The sequence below is a fragment of the Numida meleagris genome, chromosome 7 (assembly GCF_002078875.1).
Source record: "Numida meleagris isolate 19003 breed g44 Domestic line chromosome 7, NumMel1.0, whole genome shotgun sequence".
Taxonomy (NCBI): domain Eukaryota; kingdom Metazoa; phylum Chordata; class Aves; order Galliformes; family Numididae; genus Numida; species Numida meleagris.
In genome coordinates, this window is record NC_034415.1 from 13,441,914 (window position 1) to 13,463,432 (window position 21,519).

Genomic DNA, 21,519 nt, shown 5'->3' on the forward strand with positions numbered 1-21,519 from the left:
GCGCCGTGCATTCCACCCGCATGACATCATGGGCACGGGCGGTGCGGCCAATCGGCGGGGGCGCCGCACAGATCGCGCATTGTCTGCCCGCGCCGCCCCGCCCCGCCCCGCCCCGCCCGCGGGGCACAAAGGCGCGGGGGCGGTGGCTGCGGCGGCGATGGGTTCGTTCCGTCTGAGGGTCTGCAGCGGCGTGGTTTAAAATAAAACAAAACAAAACAAAACCAGTCCCGTCCGTGCACCCTCTGGCTGCGGTTCTGCGCGCCGATGTGTGCACCTTTGTGCGTTGCAGCACGGGGTCATTTTGATTTGTTTCTGTTTCTCTCGCGTTCTGTGGAACAGAAGGTGCTTATGTCAGTACCCGGCTGCACAGACCGCTGCCTTGCGCTGAACAGCCGCCTGCTGAGCGGCCATAAGACGCCCGTGGGCACCTGGGGATGGGTTGTGCTCTGTGTCTGCTCTAGGGTGCAGCCCTCAGCGTGAAGCTCCGTAACCGCTTATCTCCCACACAGCTGGCGTCAGGCCTCGGCAGCTCCCTGACCTTGCTTTGCTTGCTGGTGGCTGAGTAGAAAGGGAAGGAGAGCAGAAAGTACCAGCTGCAGCATCAAAACGTGTGCGGAATGCCCGGGTGGCTGTGCTGGGGCTATTCCCATTGTACCGTGGAGCTGTGCCATGCAGTGAGGTGCTGCTGTGTGGGAAACATCTGCCAGAGAGCCCCGCAGTGCTGCGCTCCAACACTGCCACAAGGTGTGCGCTTCTGCTCTGAGTTGGGAAGAAGGAAAATGCTGTTCTGCTTTGAAAACACGCTGACAGAATCATGTAGGCCTAACAGCAATGCCTGTAGGAGGACAGGGTGGGAAGTTCTTTGTCCTTCCTTACAAATTCTTATTGTCAGCAACTTCCGTAGGGCCTCCCAAGAGGGGCTCCTGGAGCATGATGCTGATGGAGGGTCGAAGCCGCTCCACCACTGGTGGAAGGGCCTCTTGCTTCACCCTGCTGGGTGTCTGCTGTGGGTGTCAGCCGCTGGCTTTCACTGCTCCCCTCAGTGCAGGTGTAGGGAGGGAGGCTCTATAGGCAGCTCCCATTTCTGGTGTGCAGGCTTCTTCAGTCCTGGAAACATCAGTACAGAACAGCCGCAAAAAGTTGTTCACGAGCACCAAAGACGCATGAACTCATCTCTTAAAAACAGTCCAGAAAAAAATAGCTTTGAACTTTGAGAATGTTGTCCTTACTGTAACAAATCAAATTTCAAAGCACTGTGATATGAACCGATACACCACATCCCTCCTAGTTGGTGTTGCATGGCTCTGTGCCTGGCTGTGTTGTTTTCCTCAGTCCAGAGGACCAGACAAGAGCAGCTCTGTGAAGACCAGAAGTTCCTTTTTTCAACTCCTGCAGTGTCGCAAATCAAACAGTGGAAAAATGACATCCATTTTCCAGCTCCTAGTGGACCCTTTTTGGCACTGGTCTTACTCAGGCTTTCTGAAACACTGACCTTGATGGAAACCACCATGCTGCTATCAGTGGTGTTGGTGCAGTGCACAAAGCTGCAGTGCTCTCTGCTGAACGCTGCCTGTGTCAGATGCCCATGTCAGAAGCGTTTGGTGCCAGCCCCGGCAGTTTCCCCTGCAGAAGGCAGACATGCTGGTAGCTGGGCTGAGCAGAAAGCTCTCTTGGTTTTGGTTTCTATTCTACATTTTCCCATTTGGCATTGTGTTGGTGTTGAGAGAGACCTTTTGTTTGATGTGGTATTTGGATAGATTATAACGTGTCCTGATGCTGCATAAGACATGTTTAAAATTTACATCCCAGATTCTGTCTCGAAGCTTCAAACCCTTGCTTGGTTTGGTGTTCAGGGCTTTTCTGAATTTTTTTTTTTCCTCTTGAGGCTCCACCCCTCTGTTGTTTTGCTCCTTACCTGGGCTGAGTCCAGGTGCCCGCTCTGCTCTCCTTCCCCTCCGCCCATGTGGATGGGATCTGCACTGGGTGCCCGCCAGGAGGAAGCTGGCTGCTGGAGCAGCAGAGCAGGGCGAGCCCTTTGGAGTTGAGTCCTTGTTTACGTGAGATCACAGAGGATACTTGATCCCAAACAAATAATCAGCAAGGAGCCCTTTAAGCTGATTTAAATGGATAGTAATAGCAGTAAATTTTCTTACTAAGACAGGGCAGTGTCTGCAGTACCACACAATTAGCATAGCTTGAGACAAAAACAGTGTTAAGTAGAGCGGCAGGCTGGTGTTGTGTTAGGTGCTTACAGCTAACTTACAGCGGAGGTGGGGAGGGGGGTGGCAGAAGGTTTTGTGGCATTGTCCTGCTGGGCAGGGCTGGGAGCAAACAGCAACAGGGGCAGGTGTGGGGTTGCTCAGCTGCTTCCTCCTGCTCTGCCCTTCCCCTGTCAGCACACAGCTGAGCACTGCTTATCTGTGCCCTCCTCTCACCTCTGGTATGCTATGTCACTGTTTGTGTGTGAGGAAAGATGGGCAGAGTAAGGTGTGTGTGGAGTTAAACTTGGCTTGGCAATTAGCTGTTCCTGACTCTGGTCTTCATCATTCCTTCTGCACTGTCACCGTCAGGAAACCAGCCCAGGTCAGAACCATTTCCAACATGTTTGATGGCCAGAGTAGCTGGAGCGAGTCACTGCAGCCATGCCCTGATGGGTCAGCCACTGGCAGTGCGCGAGGGGAAGGGGACAGCCTTGTAACTGGAGGCCAGCAGGCAGGGGAAGCCTGGGAACAAAATGCCATCCTGCTGCCCCTCTCAGGGCAAACAGGAGCTGTCTGGTATAGAGCAATGTCTGTGCTCCGTGAGACTAGACAGGCCTAGGTACCATGACTGTTCCTCCTGAAACTGCTGAGGAGAAAATTCTTATATGGTGTTTTGCTTGCTATAGGACAAATAAAACCAGATTTTATTTCTTTGTCCAGGAGTTACATTTTAACGAATATTTAACTGGGAACCAGGTTCAGATAATCATACCTTTCGGGTTCTTTACCTCAGTGATTCAGTGATAGCTTGGTGAAGTTCTGAGGGTAGTTGGCCTGCAAAGTCCTCTCCTTTCTCTTTGCAGCCTTCCTTTCAACATAGAAATAATACCCTTTTCCTTCTTAAAAAGTAACTATTAAAACAGTTTCAACTGCACACTTATTTTTCCCCTTCTACACTTTGTAGTTACTGTTTTCCTTTAGGAAACCTCTAGGTTTGCTCACTGAGTTTCTTTTAGAAATCTTCTGTAAGCATATTTGCTGCTGCTGAAGTGTTTTTCTACTCAACATTATCTAGAATGACAAAATGAAGGATAAGGCAATAATGAGGATCAGGGCAATGAGCACTTAGCTCTCAGAGCACAGGTGGTGATAACAGAGCATAGGGTTTTTGCATTCCCATTCTCTTGTATGGAGCAGCCTGACTTTTAAATTATTTTAAATGATAGCTTTAATGTACAAGTTAGGAATTAAATACAGGTGTTTAGTTTAAAATAAAATCGGACTCTATGACCTTTTCCATATTATATACATTTTCACAGTTTGTCACCTGGAGAGTAAATTAAAAATCCAGTATTTTGATGCTAATTCCCAGAAATACTTTAATAGATACGCTGAGATTGAGGAAGCAGCAAAAGGGCTTTAAGGGATCAAGCACCAAACTCCATTTTGCCCCAATTAATTCATGGTTTCTGATATTTGCTTCTAGATCTTGAAGTCAACATTTACTAGCTAACTATCAGGCTCGCTGTGCGTAGGACTGCAGTGTTTCTCTTTGTGCCCAATCCCTGTATGATTTTCCAAAGAACTGTGACATTCTTCCAGCTGCATTCAGGCTTTAGTAACAGATCTGCCATTCAAATGAACTACTCATAACTTTCTTTTGTATTGATTTTCTTCCAAAAATCTCAGAGTGCTAATCTTCAAGCATCTCCATTTTTTTTAATATCTGTTCCCAATCCTCCTTTATCATTGCAATGTACAAAGATAAAAGGACCACTGAAAATTTCCATGATAAATTTAGAGAAGAAATCTGTCAACGAGATACAGAGAATGCACTCGATGTAAGAAGAGAATGGCACATAACGGTGCAGTTTTGGTAACAAAGTCAACACAAAACTGTTTACAACCCATAGTTGTTCTGTGGCTGTTCTGTAGCCAAACTTGCCTTCAATCCACATTTGGCACAACAGCTCTGTGTACCACTTAAAATACATGACGGCATTCTTCGCTGTGCTTCCAAGTCGTACGTTTGCACCTTTCTGGACAGAAAGCCCTCACGTTTCTGAGCATCCTGGGTGTGCAGAGTTCTCACACCAATTACAGTGGCATTAGTGCCCATCAATAGCTATGTGCTTGGTTTAGATGTTCTAAAGTAGGAAGGCCTTCTAGCAGTGGGGAGTCTTCACTGCACTGTCCCTATTCATTCGCACCCTTTGCTGTCTGTCCATGGTTCTGTCTCCATGCGTCTGGCCCAGTGTCTGTTCACCTGCTCTCCGGCTCAGACAGGGCTGCTCTCCTGAGTGCGTATCAAGTGAAGGTTTCCCACAGCAGCGTCAATACTGACACAGCGATAAGCAGGCCTGCTAACAGGCACAAAGTGACAGCAGTGACACCTGTGCAGCTGGCAATCGGTCCATACTTACGTCTCTTTCTGATAGCAGAAGCATGTGCTTTGCCATGGAAGCGTTTCTCTTGGCAGCTGATTGGGATGCGAGCACCTGGCCACGCAGCATTTGGTCTCTGCCCCCCGAGCTGCCCTGCATGTGGCATTGCTGCCGGCTGTGCGAACAGGCCAGCGGGCGGCTGCCCCGTGACAGCCGGCAGTCATTGCTGTAAACGATGACATAAGGGTCGTTTTCTTCTTCTCAGTGGTGTAAGTCTCCAGTGATCCTTGGCATGTTGTCGTCACGTTGACAGTTGTCTCTTGGAGCCCTGACATGTTTTACAGCTTGCCTGGAACAGTGTCCAGCAAGAGTTCTTGAGCCGCGGGCCTGGTATCGCTGTCGGGTGTAAAGCCCCACACCATGGCTGTGATTTCGCAAGTAAAGCCCCACACCATGGCTGTGATTTTGCAAGCATGTCTTGGGTTACTCCATCATTTCAGGGAGGAAGGCGATGACTGGCAGCACACAGCTGGGGTTCAGCTCCTGAGCAGCAGGGACGAGGTGGAGCCGGGCAGGCTGCAGGAACCAGAAGCAGGGATGCTCACTGGGAGCTTGCTGCTGGAGCTGAGGCAGCGCTTCGGCTGTGCCTTCAGTGTCACAGCTCTGTATATTTATTGAATGTATTATAGCAACCTTATTTCTGGTGGATCCATCAACTTCTTAGTATAACTTTCATTAGTGGTAGAAAAATACAAAACTTGCTGTGGTTAATGTTTAAGTTCTGCATCCTGTGTGTGCAAGCTCACAGCACACCTTCTACAGCCAGAACACCTTTGAGGAGGGCAAATCAAATCTGCATGGAGTCGCAATACTTAAATGGGATTAGCAGTCTCAGAAAATAGAAAAAATAAGTTGCATTTCAATGACATGTGCTTGTTTAAAATGTACAAATGATTTTGGTTTCTTTTTGTGTGGTTTCAGAGTTAGTTTGAAATTTGGAGAAAATGACCTGTTACGTTCCCCATGCTCAGTCAGTAGCCTGAGGAGGTGGATGGATGCGTGGTGTGTTGTTTCAGGACAATGGCACATCAGTGGGTTTTTCACCTCGCCTCTCTGTAAGAATATTAATTCAGAGGCTTTTTCTTTGGCTATGATTTGCCTTGGAGAGTAAAGGATAGAAACTTCTCTGTATTCAGAGCTGCTGGCTTCTGTAGCTCTGTAACACCATATACACTGTGCATCTGACACATCCTTTTAAGGAAAACTTTTTAGAGATTCCCATCCCCTACGGAATGGTACAGGAAAGGCCTTCAGTAAAAATGGGCCCGAGGCCAGGACACGTAGGGCAATTTGAAACAGATTTTTTCTAAGTGAGATCATGTGAAAATCCTTCTTTTCTCTGTAAGAGGGACTCTTGCTTAAAAATGCTTTTCGTAACTCTTTGATTCTAAACAACTGTTAACTTGTGTAGCTATATCCAGCAGCAGCATTCTCTTTTGGTAAATATTTTTGGTTTTGCAGTGTTGCCTCAGTAATATATGTTGCTTCCATTTAGTTGGATTGAATTACTTAGTGTTCTTCCTCAGCGGTTTTGACTTTCTTCAGGTAGGCAGTTCTAGGTTCTTGTTTTCTTAAAATGAACAAATAGATAAATGCCAAACTCTGCCAACCTCTTGTTTTTTCTTAGAGTGGTGCTGAGTTGAGTAGCTGTGAGCAGACCTAATGACAGCTCCCTGCTGCCTTTATAAAGCCTTCTCTCCCCTAAGGCAGCCACGGTTCTGCCATGTCCTTGCCTTAGTTTTTGTGCTGTTCTGAAAGGCTTTCTTGGAGGTGGGATCTGAGCTACTGTGCTGAGGGCTGCAGGAGCACAGCATGATTCCAGAGTAACCTCCCCAGTTCACCCAGCTTGGACATCACTCCTATGAAAACTTCACCTGGCTTCCCTACTAAGAAAGCTCTCTCTTGCTACATTGGTTTCCTGTCAATATTTCCACTGCTACAGCCTTGTACTTACAGACAGATAGTTTGAACTTATTCTTGGTTATGCCTGAATGAGAGTAACTTCTTTGAAAAATATTTTTCTGTTGTCTCTGATCAGTTGACTAAACACTAGAAGTCTTGCAAGCAGGAGACTAGGTGCAGAAGACAAACAGGTGCAGGCAGCATTTGCTTGCTCCCAGGTGCTCGCTCAGAGGCAGCTCTGCCCTGGCAGTGAACGGGGGAGCCCTGCAGAGCTCTCCCTGCAGCAGCACGGGGCTGGTAGCTGCACGCTGCGGTTCCCGCTGCTGGGAGAGCTGGGAGCTGCCACAGTTCCTGTAACCATGCTGCTGCTACCTGAAATTGGGTCATATCACACACGTTAAGTTGATGAAGCATGTGTAATTCAGACGTATATCACCAAATGTTTGCTTATTTTTGCAAGAAGCTGTCCCTTTACCTTGCAGAATTACTGTAGTAATCACGTCCAAACAGAAGTAAAGAGTACAGGTAACTTTCTTAGAAAATAGAAGACTGTTGTCCCTTTTTTATGGCCTGTCCTGAGAGCAGCCTTTTATTGTTAATAAACAACGGCATGGCAATGTTTTCAATATGGAAAGGTACCTCTTTTTGAAAGAACGCAGCAGTTGCAGTAAGAATAAAAAAGCAGTAATACTAAGCATTAGAGACAAAGAGCTAATCTCCTGATGGATAGGAAAGAATTAGAGCAAAACATGACCAACAAAGGTAGAGTTCAGTCAGGGCACGTGAGCATTTTGTTCTACAGAAGAAGGATGGAACTTTAAATATTTTAGGGTTGGGACCTCTCTTACATGCCATTTTAATACAGCATTGCCCTGCACTTAGTGTGCCCCACACTTCTTGAGTTCTAAACCTGCTCTGCACTCCTGAATTCACTGCAGTGAAACTGCAGCTTACACTGTGGTACCCAGAATTCTGGATGCTGTGCATACGTACATCCCCCCACCATCAGGAGTGCTAACTGCTGATATCCTGTGGAGGTAATGAGGTTGTATGATCTGTGCCAGTCACTCTGGGCAAAAGGAGTTAAGCAGGAAGCTCGCAGTGACAGTGACCTGTAAAATGAAATCTGTTGCGTGGTAGGGAAGGACCAGTAACTGCCTGGTTTTGGTGCAAAATTTCTCTACTCACAGTAGATTTACATCAGTTGGCCAGGAAGAAACTGCAGAAATAACTCAAGGGATGTGTTTTGCTTATACAAACAAATCTGTAGGTATTTTCATAAAGACTTCGGCTACTAACAGTAAAACCACAGTCTTTAACTTTTTAATGCTTCTTTGTATGCTAGTCATGAGCATTTAGTGTGATTAATTAAGCATGTGTCTAGCTTAATCTTCATTTGGATTCTTAGCTGATTCCAACCTTCTTATGCTGTATTTTATATGTATGATGTGAGTACAGATGGATTTGGAAAGAGATGCAAATTTGGCTGGATGCCAGAAGAGTAAGTAATGAATTAAAATAAGTATACTTAGAGTAGTTTTCTTTATAAAATAGGTAATTTCCATTTAAGAATATTTCTGTCTCTAGAAAAGTAAACGAGCTATTTCAGATCAGTGTTTCCAGGCTGTCACCTGCTGGGGTCTTTGTCCCAGCACAGGCTGTAGAGAAACACGTATTTTCCTGATGAATATTTGTTGTGGGTGCCTCAGTGAGCCCACTCAGTAACACGCTGGGGCTGCCCGGACCTAAATCTCAGCAGCCTGACAGCGACCACCAGCAACCACATAGTTGTTCCTGTTACTGATAGCACTCTGTGCTCAGATTTATGTTGTATCACAGTTCAGTAATAATAGGGAGGGCTCAAAAGCAAGTAGAATCTGTTCTCAAGTAGTAACAGGCTTTATGCATCATGTGGGATCAGTACTGCCCTAGCTGAGAAGAAACTTTATATTCTTGTGCTTTTTGTGTAATTAAAATGGCAGTGGTTTCATAAAATCATAGTATCTCCAAAGGTGGATAGACCTCTAAAATCATCCAGTCCAACCATCCTCCTCCCACCATTTCCCTACTACACCATGTCCCCTAGTGATCATCTGAACAGTTCTTCAACACTTGAAATTTTTCCTAACATCCAACCTGAACTTACCCATTATTTCAAATTATTTCAAATAACAGATAGTGAAAATTACTCAAAGTTTCTTTGCAGGACATGATTTAAGTATTCAGCAATATACAGAGTAAATAATGCAGTGCAAAGGGACTCAGTATCAAGAAGAATGTATGGTGACAGGAGCAGGTGCTGCTGCAGTTGGAAGTAGAGCTGACTGCTAAAGAGTCACAGAGACCTGTAACTATGACAAGAAAATGTAATGTGAATGTGAGGAAAAACTGTGAAAACAAATGGGAATGGGAGAGAGCTGCAGTAATCCAATGGCACAGCACAACTGGGAACCAGTTCAGTCTGAGGGCAGGCAAAAATCTAAGTTGTTAGAGCACTCTGAGGGAAGATGTGGGACCATCTCGACTGGTTTGTAAGCAGGCACAAAGTCCTACCACACAGCCACAGAGCAGAACACCGAGTTCTCACTGCCTGCTGTTCTGGCAACAAAAGCCCTGCGTGGCCACAGGTGCCTTGGGCAGGAGATGAATGGAAACTGTGTGGTGTGGCTTGCTCTTACTTTGCAGAGCTTAAGCTGGTGCACATGGAAGTAATGCCAGGGAATTTGGATTAATTCTCATCCATCTCTCTTTTAAAGATTGTTCTGATTTACAGAGAAAACAGTGAAATGTTGGTGAGTTATCAACTATGCTACAAATAACAAAAGATTACCATTTAATACTAAGCAAAACAGATATAGCTGTAAAAAAAAATTGTACTGGGTAGTGTAGTGGTGGGATATAGTGACATTAGTGTTAGCACGGTGTATTTCTGGCTTTTCTCTAAACAATCCATAATGACAGAAAGATACTGATGTTCCGCTAGCCAGATATACTTAATGGCGGCTTTCATTTCTCAACGTTTCTCTTTGTTTTTCATCTGGATTTCTGCATTTCCTTTTACCTTTGGGTTTCTTATGCACAGTCCCGTGGTATCTGTTTTCACATGTAGTCCTGGTCAACGTACATGAGATTAATAGAGAATTTTAATTTGTCCTTATGGTGAATGTTCATTGGGTTGGTGGTAGCTGGAATGGCAAGAAGCTCCACTTGACAGTGAGCTCCTCTCACTGCCTCTTCTGCCCCACTTTTCGTAAAATCATAACTTTGTATTTTCCCACTGCCTTGGGTTTTATGTCTCAGTTTAAAGATTACGCTGTTTTATATTCTATGACTAAACCTCTGTGTTGGCAAACTTAGTGGTTCCAACCAGAAGTATTACACGCCTTTACCTTTGAATCTGAAGTTTAAGTATGTAGGGTGACCTATTTACACTACAGAATATCAACCGCAACTGAGGTGTATAATTAAAAAAGTAAACCTAGACAATCTTTTTTTTTTTTTTTTTTAAAAAGTGAGATTTGGAAATGTGTTATGGAACAACAAATGAAGAACAGAACAGGGGAGCTCAGATGCAAAGAGCTGGAATGCTGGAGAATCATTTGGGATCAGCGCTGGAGGCTGCCTCACTCCCACTTGGACGAGCACCCGCTTTTATTGTTACAACTTTAACCAAAGATCAGTTTCTTCGGGCACTTCCTGGTACCTGAAACGCAGCATGCCATGTGCTGGCCGGCACGCAGCCTGTGGCATAAGGGAAAGCTTCAGAAGCACCAGTTGGTGGCTGTTGTGAGGCGATAGGTGACTTCAAAAGCTTTATCCTTTGTAACTGTTTTCTAAGCTTTGTGTTTGTTAGTCTCAGTGACTTGCAGAAAGCTACACAGCGTGTTTAAACTTTATCTTGAAAAAGCGTTACAGTATTTTTCCAGAGTAGCAGCAAGATAGCTGAACTCTTAAACTGGAGATTTGGCACAGGTGTAGCTTTTAATGTACAGTGTGTACTGTGTAATTTGGAAAAGATTAGTATAAAAGGACAGCTGAAAGTCCATATGAGATCATTTATGGTGCGAAATACTGGCTAACATCTCTCCAAGTCAGCACGCTATGGTACGTTGAGCAACTGTAATGATCTGCCGGTGGCTCTTGAACTTTGAAGCAAAGGTGAAGTTACCTTCACAAGGAATCCATACACTTGACAAATAAGGTGATGATTACTAGTCTTGCATTAAGCTTGGAGGGAGGGTTTGTATGCTGTGAGAGAAGTCCTACCTGCACAGCACAAGATGGGAAGATCAGAGTTCAAGAATCCTGAATTCTCCGTTTGCCAAAATAAACATATTACAAGAAGGCATGGATAGTATCAAATGCTGCAAGAAGTGTCAGTGTAAGGTATCACCAAGGAATATTTCATCCCACGTCTAAGGAATTGTGAAGTCTATAGAGGAATCAAGTTTTACTCAAGGACTCGAGCCTAATGCGGATATTGGCATAAATGTACGCGTATCAGATTGCTTAGCATTATCTGCGTGTGACATTCAAAGATGAAACTTGGCACTGGAAACAGGAATTGCCTAGTAAGAGGCAGGAAGGACTGACTTACTGGTGCCCTAAGTTCTAAAGCCAGTTCTGCTCCTCCCCTCCTTCCACTCCACAAAGGAAAAAACAAATCTAGGAAACAAAAGCCAAAAGACTTCCACCTGTAAGATTGAAGTACATCAGTTTTAGGTAGTAAAGAAGTGCTTACTTTAATTTATCTGTAATAAAAGATGGCAGAAGAAGAGATTTAATTTCATACTGTATTAGTAGAACTGGGTTTTGCTTGTTCCTCTGCATTATTGATGAGACAGTCATGTCCTGGCTCTACAGGACAGACACTACAGCAGCAGAAGCACAAAAGCATCTGAAACAGCTTCTGGTAAATTAAAATTTATATTCTTAATACAACTTTTATGTTTTATTAAATGAATGCGAAGCTCAGGAAAAAGTCAAAGGTAGCATCTGTGATCTCAACTGGTGCAAGAGTCAAGCTCAGTGTTCTCATAAAGCATGGAGAAATTTTCCTGATTTCAACCTCCTGTCCCAACAATCAGACACAGTGGGAGTGTTTTGCAGAGATGTAACTAAAGTATTATATACAGCTTGACTTGAAAATGAGTGGGTAACTTTTTATTTACTTTGTACATTTAAATGAAGACAGTCCAAAAAGACAGTACGAGCCTACTTTTTCTGCAGCCTCTTCTTGTGACTTACAGTAGCAAGGTAATATATAATATTAGTCTGCTGAAGGCTACCTGTTGTGAAGCTATCACATTTCTAATTAAAATTAATGAAAAAAACCTTGTCTTTCAGTTAATTGCCAAATTTTACATAGCTTTTTTCTGTACTGAAACTGAAGCCAACTCTTCATGTTATGAACTGGACTAGCAGTCAGGAGCTTGTAACAGGCAAGTGACACCTGCTTGCTTTTTTCCACAACCATGGAGCACTTCCAGCTTTGACCAGTGGTATAGACTTAGTTTCAGAGAGATCTCTAACAACTAAATCCGTACCTCAGAAGTGTCTACAAAAGCAGCAGCATTTATAGCTTTGTGCATCCTTCAAGATTTATCAGAACAAAATAAAGAAATTTACAATTGGCATCATGCTATCTGGTTTTAAACCAGATTTTAAATGTTTATATCCATTGCTACAATTTGATCTTTTTTACAGGGTTCTAAAACAGCAGCTTTTTTCAGTGGCACTGATGATGAATACTTTGAAATGAGCTGCTTAGCTACCACTTTCATTTTACTAGAAAGTATTTTCTTTTGCGGACATACAAGATTTAAGTATCTGCAATGAAAGTTCGGCATTAAAAAGGGTCAAATGATGGCATGCTGAATAGTAGTAATGGAAAAAGCCATAATATTTAATTTATAACAATGCTTCCAACTTTCCCCTCACAGATAGCAATCAAAGAAATACTGGAGCAACTCATAGATACATGGAAAATATGAAGTATTCCCTAGTTTGGTGTTACGTAACTTCTAACTGTGTCACCAGGAGTGAAAAAGAGCTAAGAGCCCAAAGCAAGCAGAACACCTCCCTCCGGTAGCACTGACCTAATGCCTGCCCAGCTTAACTTAAGCCCTCTTGTCACATGCTTAGCCTGGATTCTAATGTTTCTGTGTCTGTATCTTTTCAGATAGATTAAATATAATTCACAAAGAACCAATCACCACTTGATATTTAGTAACCTAGTTGCCCACCTGTTAAAGACATAAAACCCTTTGTCATGTTTAGGTCAAACTGCATCATACTGAAGACAGTTCAGAAAATGTGCAGACTTAACAGTAATGTTTTTGGTGCCAAAAATGCAAGTTTCCTCATGTGATTTAATTTTTTTCCCCCTATCTCTAGATAAGCGCAGTAGTGATACCCCCAAGATACTTTTAAACCTCTTTAAAAACCGAGGATTTAAATGCATGTAAAGTACTCCAACAAAGTAAATATCTTTCAAGAGACAGGATGAAATTCCATCCAACTCCTTCCAAGTAGCTCAAGCAGTGGGGGTAGTCATTTAGTATTCATCTCATTTGTAATCTCAAATATGGAATGTACTTGATATTAAATAAGGAAAATTTTTGCCATTTTTTTCCTTCATTCCAATATGCTGGGTGGAACTCACTCTGGTTGACTTCCATTTTTATTTATTGTAAACTGGGGGAGGGAGGGGACAAGTGATCTTTAAAGTGTGTCCCTTGGTGGCATCACCACTGATTTACTTTTCTGCAACATCAGCTTTATGCACTGATTATTTCTTTACTTATAAAGAGGAAACAAAGACAATTCCAGCTGCAGGATGGCTGAACTATCACTTAGCATTGTCTTTAAGCTAAAACGAAACAGAAATAGCCTGAATTTTCAGCTAACAGAACATTCATTATGTTTCTAACCACAACTAAAGGACAGCGGAAGAGACTGGCTCTGGCCCCCCTCTGAACCATGTGCGTGTTAGAACTGCTGTCTTAATGTGGCACAAACCATCTCCACCCACACAGCCAGCCCCAATTGCCTGCTCTCTGCTAACTAGAATATCAGAGCATGCTATGCTCTTATCTTTGTATGAGTCCTTTCTTTTTCTAAACTTGGCATTTCAGTATCTTGCCTGCATCTGGGCACTTTAATAAGGTCTCTGTAGATTCGTCGATGTGGAATAACGATATGATGCTGTGTTTTATACTTAGGGGATCTTTCTCTCCTATACTCCAAATACTTCAAAAAAACAGACAAAGAAACAAAACTTCAGTTACGTCCACGACTGCAGCTCTTCAGTGAGTTTGGCAGAACTTGAGTAGCTTGTTCAGATGTTACCAGGAAGACAGATTCAGGGTGTGATCACACATGCTGTGTTTCCATAGGAAACAAAACGAACCATGAAAATAGTTTGTGAGCTGATTGCCAGGTTAGGAAGGAGAAGGACAATAACCAGCTTCCTCATCACCATTTTCAAGGCAATGAATCTTTCTGGCTGGGGCCCCTTGCAAAAGGGGCTACCCACTCCGTGCTATTGCTACAATCACTAAAAACATGGTAGCACTGCTTCTGGCACTAAACTTTAGGAAAGCACAAGAGGACTATCTTCTTGAAAAAAAACAGACACAAAGGTGTGGTGGCTTTCCCTGTGGAGCTGTGAACTGTTAACTTTTCTAGTCCATTTCTCACCTTTTAATTTCAGAAAGGTTTCATAAAAAAAAACAAATATGCACTTTCCTTCCACTAGGCAGTATTTATTACCCGAGCTTTCTTCCATTTTTCTCCTCTATGAGAAAAGAGAGAGCTTGAGGATGTCAGACCACCATTGGCCTAAGCACCAAGGTACTCAGGGCTTGTGCAGAAAGCTGCACGGACTTCTACACAGTGATCAACAAGGGAATTATCCTGATCTGTAACTTAGGCACCGCAGCAGTGCTATTACAAACAGTTCAAGGAAAAGGAAAATAAGCATTGCGCACATAAATTTCTGAAGTAAAGCCAGAGATATAGGAATTTTCCATTCCCTTAGAAGAAAGCAGAGAATGGCATACTGTATGATTTTTAGTGTGGTTGGTTTGGAGTTGGGGATTAGTAATGCTAGCCAAGATGTAGTAATTGCCTCAATCCAAGTAATTCGCATAGGTTGGAACTGCAATCTCCTGCAGTACAAAATGGTTGCTGATACCTAGCTTTTCTGGGCCCAAGTCTGCATCAAGTCTGAAACTTCAGGTCTGCACGTGACTGGCTTTAGCCAAGTTTCCCATGAGGAACTAACCGGTGGCCAGCGGGGCTGTCAGCAAGGAGCACTGCGGGTGCTGCTCAGCCTTGGTGGGGCAGCTCGCTCATCCCCAGCTTTGTTTGCTGTGCCGTGTAATGCACACAGAGAAGCGTTGCCAACCTCTGCACCAGCAGAGGTTAGTTGTGCCATAAAATCTTGTGCTTGGATGATTTGTTCTGTTTGCACAAAAAGGAGCAGGTTATGTAGGACTAAGGTTGCTTCCAGTGATGTAAACCCTTTTCTCCAAATTGCCCATGTTGGGAGCACTGCAGAAGTAACAGATTTAAACCAAAGGAAACTTGAGCTGTTTTCAACATCCTCTGGGTGGAGCAGGGAACAAAGGGCAGAGCTGAGCTTGGCTCCTGCCGGCATGGTTGGAGCGTGCTGCTTCCCACTGACTGCAGCGTGTGCAGCACCAACTGACATGCTGAATGGTGAGGTCTGAGTGTGTGGGAAAGGAGTTTTTCAAGTCACCTTGCTAACAACTCTTGGCCTCCGTTTGATGCCTTGAATTTCTAAGACTGTTGCAGGTTTCCTCCATAACATAAGAGTGCTTTGCAGTAACTTTACAATTAAGACACGAGATCGCTGCTTATTCCACCTGAGTCTTCTAGCAAACCCAAAGAAAAGAGATACATTAGGGATACTGACTCTTAACTTGAAGAAAAACAACAACTAACCAACAAAAGAAAACCCCCCACCCCCCTAAGTGCCCAGCAAGATAACTGTTAATGCTGTGGCAACAGGGAAAACCTCACAATCCATCTCCATTAGTCATAATCTAGCTAAAGCAGCAAATCCACTATAATCTTCTTGTAAATAACATCAAATCTATTATGTATAAGTTCCATCTGGAAATCTGTATTGAAGCAATAGTACCGATGGCTTGGAAATACAGCATTTTTATAAACTACTGTTTCAGTTTTTAACTTGCTGCAGAAGTACAACTTATGTGTAAAATACTTTTTCAAAAAAGTCATTATCCCTGTGCAGCTGTCTAAAGAGTATGCTTAAGTTCTAGGAAATCTTACAGTAGGAAGAACTGTTCAAGTGCTTCAAAGGAGTATCTACAAATAAACATTCAGTAAAGCCATAAACATTACAGTAAAAGGAATAAAGACACCTGTAGCCTGATATCTGAAATACAGTACTAGATAGATGCTAGAACATAACTCTCTGAAACACTTACGGGAAGGAGTTGCAGTTTTTTCTTGCGAAGTAATTTTGTGACTGCATGTGTTACAGATCGCCTTGAAGTATGATCCCCAGATAGAAGAAGACCTGCGTAACTGGATAGAAGAGGTTACAGGCCTGAGCATTGGTGCAAACTTCCAGCTGGGACTAAAAGATGGCATCATCTTATGCGAGTAAGCATTTATTAAGTAACCTTATTTCAGCAGTTTTCTACATTTGCAGAATGCATATAGACTTTCTGAAAAGTCCCCTTCAAACACATCAACAATGGGAGTCAAAGACAGCTGACAGTAGGGTGGGAGAAGCTTCTTGGAAATTGTGGAGAAGAATCAGAATTTAACTCAAATCTTCTTTATGTTTCTGCAAAGATTTATAAATATTTCTAAATGTAATGATGAAGCTCTTTTTTATAATAATGAAATGGCACACAACAATTCTAACAATTCTTGTTACTTGTCTGAGCTAGGCAGTTGGTATAAATAAAAACCTAACCATTCTGATTAAACTAATGCAGCTAATGAAATATGAGTGAAAGTATTACATAATGCCTACAGAGACGGTATAAGGATGAGATATATTGTTAAGCATTTCCCTTTTTTTCACCTCCCTAGGCTTATAAATAAGCTGCAGCCAGGATCAGTGAAGAAAATTAATCAATCAAAACTAAATTGGCACCAGGTAAAACAAAAATCCAACCCAAAACTATACCTCTAACCCCTCCAACCTCCAAACAGTTCTTTTCCATTAACAAATTTCTTGTGAATATCTGTGCCTTAAATCCTGATAGTGTCAAGTTTTGTATATGTGTAACACGATACATGCACAACAGTTGAGCGAGGTTGCTGTGAACGTGAACAGCATTTAATAGAAAGCAATTCTAACAGCTAATGGTTTGCAAATGGCAGTTGACTATACATATTTAGTAGTAATGCTTTAGCTAATAAATGAAGTTTCACGTGGGGGAAGAACATAGAGCCATATAGCACGGCCTTTCCAAGTTTAAAGAAAATACAACAAAATCAAAAGAACCAACCAAAAAAGAACACCTAACCTTTAATGAAATGACAGCTAGCGTATTCCATCTGGGCAGCTCTGCAGGCTGTAAGGTCAGCGGCTTGCCTGTACCTGGACATAAGAGGTCACTATGTGCAGCATCCTCCTGAGAAATGCCTAGGGGACATGGGGAACAGTCTTTGAGGAAATGTTTTGCAACAAAACTCAGAAAAACAAATCAATACACTAGCTATTGGACTTCAGTACATCCAGATTTGATCTCATATGGGTGGTCTATCTTGCACTTTTTAAAAATCCTTACATGACGACCAAAAGCAACGTGCCTTTAGAGTATGTATTGGAAGGGTTGCTGGCTTTACTATTGTTGAGTCTAACTTAATGCTGCTGTGTCAGTCTCTTGTTTTTATTGGCATTGAACACTAACAAATGCAGTGGAGGATTTTAATGTCTCTCATGACTCCAGAAGGAAAGGTGAGATTGTTCTTACTTGTATACTCCATGTTACTTTCCAGTTTCTACAGCACACAGTCCTAATAAAGCTTGTCTGAATTTGTCCCAGTAGGTGAGCAAGTCAGTACCTTCAGACTAGAGTAAACATTCTTACTACCCACGTGGCTGTGTTTTTAATTATCTTGCTCAAAATCAATTCTTGAAGCTTTGAATTAGGATTTCTCTTGGTATGGAAACAGTTGAGTTCTGTCATCAAAACACCCCTCTAATAGATACTGACAGAGAGATGCTGGATAGATGAACAGTCTGATTTCTGAAGTCCACATTAAAACTAACAAAAGTAATCTCAAACTCTTCAATAGTTACTCTTAACCATGCCAACTGTTCTGTTCCATTTCCACAAGGCAAAGAATGTGTGTAAAAAAAGCAAAACAAAACCCAATACCAAGAAGTTCAATTTTAAACTAGTTACTTAGTTTCTGAATTGAAACACTGAATAGAAAACTGGCTTTTTTGTTTCTGTTTAGCTGGAGAACATTGGCAATTTTATCAAAGCCATCCAAGTCTATGGCATGAAGCCACATGATATTTTTGAAGCCAACGATCTTTTTGAAAATGGAAATATGACTCAAGTACAGACTACTCTCGTGGCACTAGCAGGTCTGGTAAGTATTTGTACCCCTGGCACCAGCAGAAGCCCAACCTATCAAGCGAAGATAGATAGTATCCTGAGTCTGAGAAACTGCAGAAGTTGCTCCTGAGATGGTAGCTGTGTCCTACCTCATTCCTTGAGCAAAGGCTTGGAGTTAAGATTTTTGACCTGAACTAGGGAGGCGCACGAGAGAACATTAATCCCTGCAGATTATCCTTCTCACTCTGACAAAGATACTTAAGTACCTTTGGAGCGCACGCTCAAATGGGGGCAGAAGTGGTTATCTCCTCCCACTCCTGACACAGTTTCTCATGAGGTAATCCTGCGTGTGGCATCACTTGACAGCCCAGGACCAGGTACAAAGGCAGACTGCCTGTCAGCCTAGTTCTCCATACAGGCTGTAAAGGCAGTGTTCCAGTCACAGAAACTCTACTTAATACTGAATACTCTATTTTCCTTCTTGCTAAATAGGCAAAAACCAAAGGTTTTCACACTACAATTGATATTGGTGTCAAATATGCTGAGAAACAAGCACGAAGTTTTGATGCGGGAAAACTAAAAGCTGGTCAAAGTGTAATTGGCCTACAGGTAAGTATGAAATTCTTGTTTGCAGTTACATTTGAGAACAACTTCGTTTTGATTAATAGGGATATTTTTAATGCAAAAAAAAAAAAAAAAGAAAGAAACCTGCACTGTTACAGTGTATTCTTGTTGTGGAAGGAGGTGTGATGTTTTAATTCCTGTAAGCAGTTGATTGGCTTTATATACTCGTGTGACTATCTAGAAGGTTTTTGTGTTTGTTTTAAATCTGCAGTAAGAAGTAATAAGGAGGAAAAGATTAGCTAATATTAGCAGTATCATCTTGGTCCCTGACAGTGGCTTTGAAAAGAGTCTGAATGAAATTGTACAATTGCTGTGGCAGACAAGTTCTGGCAGTGACATTGAGTCTGTACTGTCCATGGTAGGAGCTGATGATTGTATTTCAATGCACCCATCTGTTTCTTACTGTAAATGCAATTGGGCAAATGCCAATCACTGGAACACCTTGGGATGACAGTTACCTTTACTTTTCCTTTTGAAGCTCGTTATGGAGAAATGGTAACTTATTACAGGCAGTGATCAAGCTAGATCACTGTTTTTCCTCAACACGCACTGCAATTACTTTTTCTGTCAGCCATCACAGCTAGCAACTGTACTTGTTTCCTTACACTGTCTTGCTGTACAGACAAATCACTTTTTCTGTCCACCTCTTCCTTCTCCCAATAAAGATGGGCACCAATAAGTGCGCCAGTCAGGCAGGCATGACCGCTTATGGAACTAGAAGACACCTCTATGATCCAAAAATGCAAACTGATAAGCCATTTGACCAGACAACAATCAGCCTACAGATGGGCACTAACAAAGGAGCCAGTCAGGTAAGGAGGACTACGTGTGACATTTCCAGAGCAGATACAGCTCTCAGCCTGGGCAAGCTCACAGGGTGGGCAAATGAGGTGTGTGCAGCAGCAGTGTCTTGCTGACAGCAGCAAGAAAGTACCATTCAGCTGTACTTCTATGCAGTAATTGAAGAACTTAAATTTCTTATCATTAACTGATGTGTTCTGTGCTGGAAATCTTCAGGCATAAAAATGACACAATGCTTCTAGAGCTTTCATCTGGCTATGTTGTGTCAGAAGAAAATCACAGCTTCGTTTCCAGTACTAACTAAACACAATAATCACATCTTGGGCACCACCACCACCAAAGTATTTTCTTTCTAATGAGGGAGATTAAATTGATCTTTCAGCAGGGTCTTTTTTACTAGTGAACGCTTCCTGCTGTTCTGTTGTGCTTGGATTCCTAGTTTCTACTATTTCCAGTGAGTTGTACAAGTTGTAATAATAAACCCCGTAATCACAGCTCCTGACCTTACCGAACCTCTACAATCCTGTTTTACTAGGCTGGTATGCTGGCACCAGGTACCAGAAGAGACATCTATGATCAGAAGCACATATTGCAACCTGTGGATAACTCGACTATTTCATTACAAATGGGCACCAACAAAGTAGCTTCACAGAAGGGAATGAGTGTGTATGGGCTTGGACGGCAAGTGTATGACCCCAAGTACTGTGCTGCACCAACAGAACCTGTCATTCATAATGGCAGCCAAGGAACAGGAACTAACGGGTCAGAAATCAGCGATAGCGATTATCAGGCAGAATACCCAGATGACTATCACGGAGAGTACCAAGATGACTATCAAAGAGATTACCATGGTCAGTACAGTGACCAAGGCATTGATTACTAGATTTGCATCTGGAGTTCAGTATTAGTCCATTATTTTATTCAGTAAGAACGAAACTAGCCTTGTGGAATTGTTACCTGTCTTTCCTACAGACTATACTTAATGTACCTAAAGAAATACTGCCTTACATACACTCCTCTTTTCTTTCTCTGCCCTTTCCCTGTCTAGTTGCCTTTAGTGCTGTAACAGTTGTAGTCTACAGCATAACCAATAACTGCATATGAAGTAAAAAGGAATACTGTGAAAGGGGGAGTGCTCTTGTACAGCCAGGTCTTCTAATAAGGAGCTATGCATTTTTACAATCTACTTAAGTAGGTTTTTACGTACCACATTAAGCCTTCTTTTTACATATTTACAGCTTTTCTGTTTTCCAGATGAGATCAAAGAATTTAATGCTCAAAGTTAAACGTGGTGTTTGCCAATTAAGTCTAAGACATCACGAGTGATTTAAATATCATTACTATGTTTTTAAGGTATTGTTTGCTAATGGTGAGTCCTGCATTAGATGTGTGCATTTGTGATTTCATATTCATTCCATTATCCACACTGACCAAACTCTTAGAAATAGTTGTCTTACTAAAAAGGGAGCTTGTACAAATTCTTGAGCCAATGGAAGTCCCATGTCTGATGGTGCATTTACCTTTTATTGTGCCATAATATATCCATGTAGAAGTGCTTTTTCTTCCTTGAACTGTATTTATTGCCACACTTCTCAAACTGATCCCAGTGTATTTTTATAAATAAATATTTTTTCTTAAAGGTATGTAGAAGACCCTGTCTCATTTGTTATGCTGCCATTATTAAGAAAGAGACAGCACAGAAATTACTCCCAAATCACCACCATCATTGCCTGTGTTAAGGATAATGTTGAAGTGCTGTCTGTTGCAATCCAAGTTCTTTCTTTTCCCCAGAATTTAATCTAACAGCCTAGTAAAAATCTTCAGGGAGTGAGTGACAGTGACTTAACAAGAAAGGAATGTAATTCCTTCATAGCAGAGTTCACTTCCCCTCTACGTGACTGTGAGATTATGACTAGAGATCCTTCAAAGTTCACAAAATCCCTGCCCTTTTCTCAAGGCAAATGAGGA

The 21,519-nt window shown here is 42.5% G+C and overlaps 1 protein-coding gene and 1 long non-coding RNA gene across 3 annotated transcripts in view; one reads left to right on the forward strand and one right to left on the reverse strand.

Annotated features, from left to right (window-relative positions):
- Positions 1-21,194, forward strand: part of CNN3 (calponin 3) — a 55,885-nt gene extending 34,691 nt beyond the window's left edge. For both annotated transcript variants that reach the window (XM_021404574.1, XM_021404575.1), the window contains 6 exons: positions 16,083-16,204; positions 16,643-16,709; positions 18,023-18,160; positions 18,619-18,735; positions 19,416-19,562; positions 20,087-21,194. In XM_021404574.1, coding sequence (XP_021260249.1) covers positions 16,083-16,204; positions 16,643-16,709; positions 18,023-18,160; positions 18,619-18,735; positions 19,416-19,562; positions 20,087-20,434 — 939 coding nt within the window. In that variant the 3' untranslated portion in view covers positions 20,435-21,194. The remainder of the gene's footprint in view (positions 1-16,082; positions 16,205-16,642; positions 16,710-18,022; positions 18,161-18,618; positions 18,736-19,415; positions 19,563-20,086) is intronic.
- On the reverse strand, positions 11,696-16,164 carry LOC110402473. The gene is made up of 2 exons (XR_002441112.1): positions 16,027-16,164; positions 11,696-15,447 (listed from the first exon to the last, which is right to left on the reverse strand). It is a non-coding gene; the product is annotated as an uncharacterized LOC110402473 (long non-coding RNA).